We start from the raw sequence: 2,463 nt of genomic DNA, 5'->3' as shown, positions 1-2,463 counted from the left end.
GACCATACCTATTCACGGGATGGGCTAGTCAAGAATGAAAATAGATCATACAGGTAATTGATTAACAAATAGGAACAAATGTCAAATACTTTATTACAATAGTAGTAGAGGCTTTCTCTCATTCAAACAGGGTGGACTAGTATGCACTAATATAAAAACTTAAAATTACCAAACCGTTGGCAAAAAATCAAGTGATTGGCAGGGGTGACAGTCGAAATTCAGGGCCTCGGAGGGTCTATTGCGACTGAACAACATAAATATTTTTCACGTAGATTTATTGAGCTACACAACTCCAATCTCAATATATCCGTAGATGTCCAGCCTCTGAATTAAACATAAATTATTAAAAATGTAAAACTTAATCAGTTTAGATCTAACATCAAATTTTAAAACAATGTTTTTGTGGGTGTTATGACAATCCAACATCTAAAACATGACACATGAACCATTTTGTAAATAGCACCTATCGTTACGGCACTAGCTAATCTTCACACAAAATGCACTAAAGACAAAAAAAAAAAAGGCAAACTTGTTCTTTTTCAAATTCACTAAAACACAGCAAAATTTTCTCAAAATTTTTGTTGTTCTCATCACAAAATATTCAGATCATCAAAGATCAAATACTGAAAATTTCAAAACATTTTCTTGTATTTTCTTTTTTTTCAAAATTTAGTCAATAGTACAATTTGTAAGGAGGATAGCAGCATCAGATACCATTATTTGCATGAAGAAATATGAACACCTCTGCAAAGTCTGGAAGCTCCAACCAGAATTCCACAAATTCATTTTTACTAGTAAACAATAATTCATGTTTAATCTGTTTTTATATTGCGTTTTTGAAGTGTGTGCTTCTCATAATTATTTATGGCAATGTCGGAATTAGTGGACCCCAGTGACATGAACGTTATGTCTTGAGCATACGCGGCCATTAGGTGCAGTGTGTCGTTCTACATGCCACCCGAATGCTCTAGAAAAAAACAATTTAAATGCAGCGATTTCTATCACCATTAGAATACTCTGGTGCCTTCGGAAACATCTGGAACTACTTTACATTTGCCACAGCCTTCTTATAACCGCAAACATTTAAACATTATATATACTGGCAATCTCGAACAGATCTATAAGCATCAAAACATCATTAGCATTAATTTTGTGTTTCAAAGCTTTCGTTGCGGAGTGTTACAAAATGTCTCTTATTCCAAGTTTCTGGGGTCGGAGAAACTCCCCTGTTTACGATCCATTTTCACTTGCTGCGTGGGATCCTTTTCAGGTTTTTGATTCTTCAATTTTGAGGGATGTCGCAACTCCCTCGGCCGAATTTGCAAGGGATGTAGCGGCTGTCGCAAATACACAGATCGATTGGAAGGAAACCCCTGATGCGCACATTTTCAAGGCCGATCTTCCTGGTATTTGTTAAATTTTTTCTTTTCTCGTGAATAATCATATTATGCTTGTAGAAATCATCGGTTATTTGTACAGATTTAAGAACGGAATGAGCTGCTTGTAGAATATTTCGGCTAGTAATAAAGATATTTAAATGCGATCTATTTTTTGTAGAAAATTTTCGCTATTTGAGAAGATTTTTAAATGAATTGTGCTCATTATTGTATAATTTTCTGCTATTTGCAACGGAGCTTCAACGGGTTCTGTTGCTTGTAAAGATTTTGGAGTTTTTGAAAAGATATTTAAATGGATTTTGAATACTCTGTTGCAGGGCTGAAGAAAGAGGAGGTGAAAATAGAAGTGGAAGACGGCCGTATTCTTCAGATCTGCGGAGAACGCAGCAAAGAAGAGGAGAAAAAGAGCGAGAAATATCACCGTATTGAACGCTCGCGAGGTAAATTTTTAAGGCGTTTCAGGCTGCCGGAGAATGCGAAGGTGGAAGAGGTGAAAGCTGCCATGGAAAATGGAGTACTGACTGTGACAGTGCCGAAGCAGCCTCAGCCTCAGGCTGAAGTCAAATCTATTCAGATCTCTGGCTGAAATAGAGAAAGGGATATGAAATTTTCAATTAATTGTATGTCAGTTTGTCAGGATTTTGGGTGTGACTGATGTTTTGTAATTTTGGGTGAGAAAATGTCGAGGTTTTCGCTGGTTGAATATGCGATGAGTTGTCTGTGGTTTTAATGTCTAAAGCGATTGTGATTTATGTTATAGATCAAATCGAATGTAATCAGCGCGAATATATAATTAATGTGAAAAATATTTGGAATAATTTAACATCTCATAAATGATGTTACATTGCAGCAGTGCAAGAGGTATTCTAGCGAAACCGGAAACCTGAAAGCAGTATTGATATGTTAAATTGTACTTTCTCTGACTAAAAACGCTTCTTATAATGTTTGTACAGATTTCGCAATTCATGATAGACCTGCACTAGTAAAATGGTAAATAAATGGCCGTCAAAACCTATCCCTGTTCGTGAGTTGAAGTAATCATTTAAATCGCCTCCTGATTCGTCAA

The 2,463-nt window shown here is 35.9% G+C and overlaps 1 protein-coding gene across 1 annotated transcript; it reads left to right on the top strand.

Moving 5' to 3' along the window:
* The first annotated feature begins 1,171 nt into the window (after positions 1 to 1,171).
* On the top strand, positions 1,172 to 2,215 carry LOC149557435 (17.8 kDa class I heat shock protein-like). The gene is made up of 2 exons (XM_089832078.1): positions 1,172 to 1,406; positions 1,715 to 2,215. The coding sequence occupies exons 1-2, from the start codon at positions 1,187 to 1,189 to the stop codon at positions 1,981 to 1,983; spliced, it is 489 nt and encodes a 162-aa protein (XP_089688204.1). The 5' UTR covers positions 1,172 to 1,186; the 3' UTR covers positions 1,984 to 2,215.
* Positions 2,216 to 2,463: the final 248 nt, after the last annotated feature.

This window comes from Cupressus sempervirens, chromosome 5 (assembly GCF_028749045.1).
Source record: "Cupressus sempervirens isolate cs-2001-9-10 chromosome 5, ASM2874904v1, whole genome shotgun sequence".
NCBI classification, from domain to species: Eukaryota; Viridiplantae; Streptophyta; class Pinopsida; order Cupressales; family Cupressaceae; genus Cupressus; species Cupressus sempervirens.
This window is presented reverse-complemented; position numbering and strand designations above follow the sequence as displayed.

Bases quoted from the DNA above. Each gene is read 5' to 3' on its own strand.
- LOC149557435 (XM_089832078.1), top strand. From the start codon at position 1,187: ATGTCTCTTATTCCAAGTTTCTGGGGTCGGAGAAACTCCCCTGTTTAC. The intron at 1,407-1,714 runs GTATTTGTTAAA...ACTCTGTTGCAG, and splicing joins TTTCAAGGCCGATCTTCCTG to GGCTGAAGAAAGAGGAGGTG.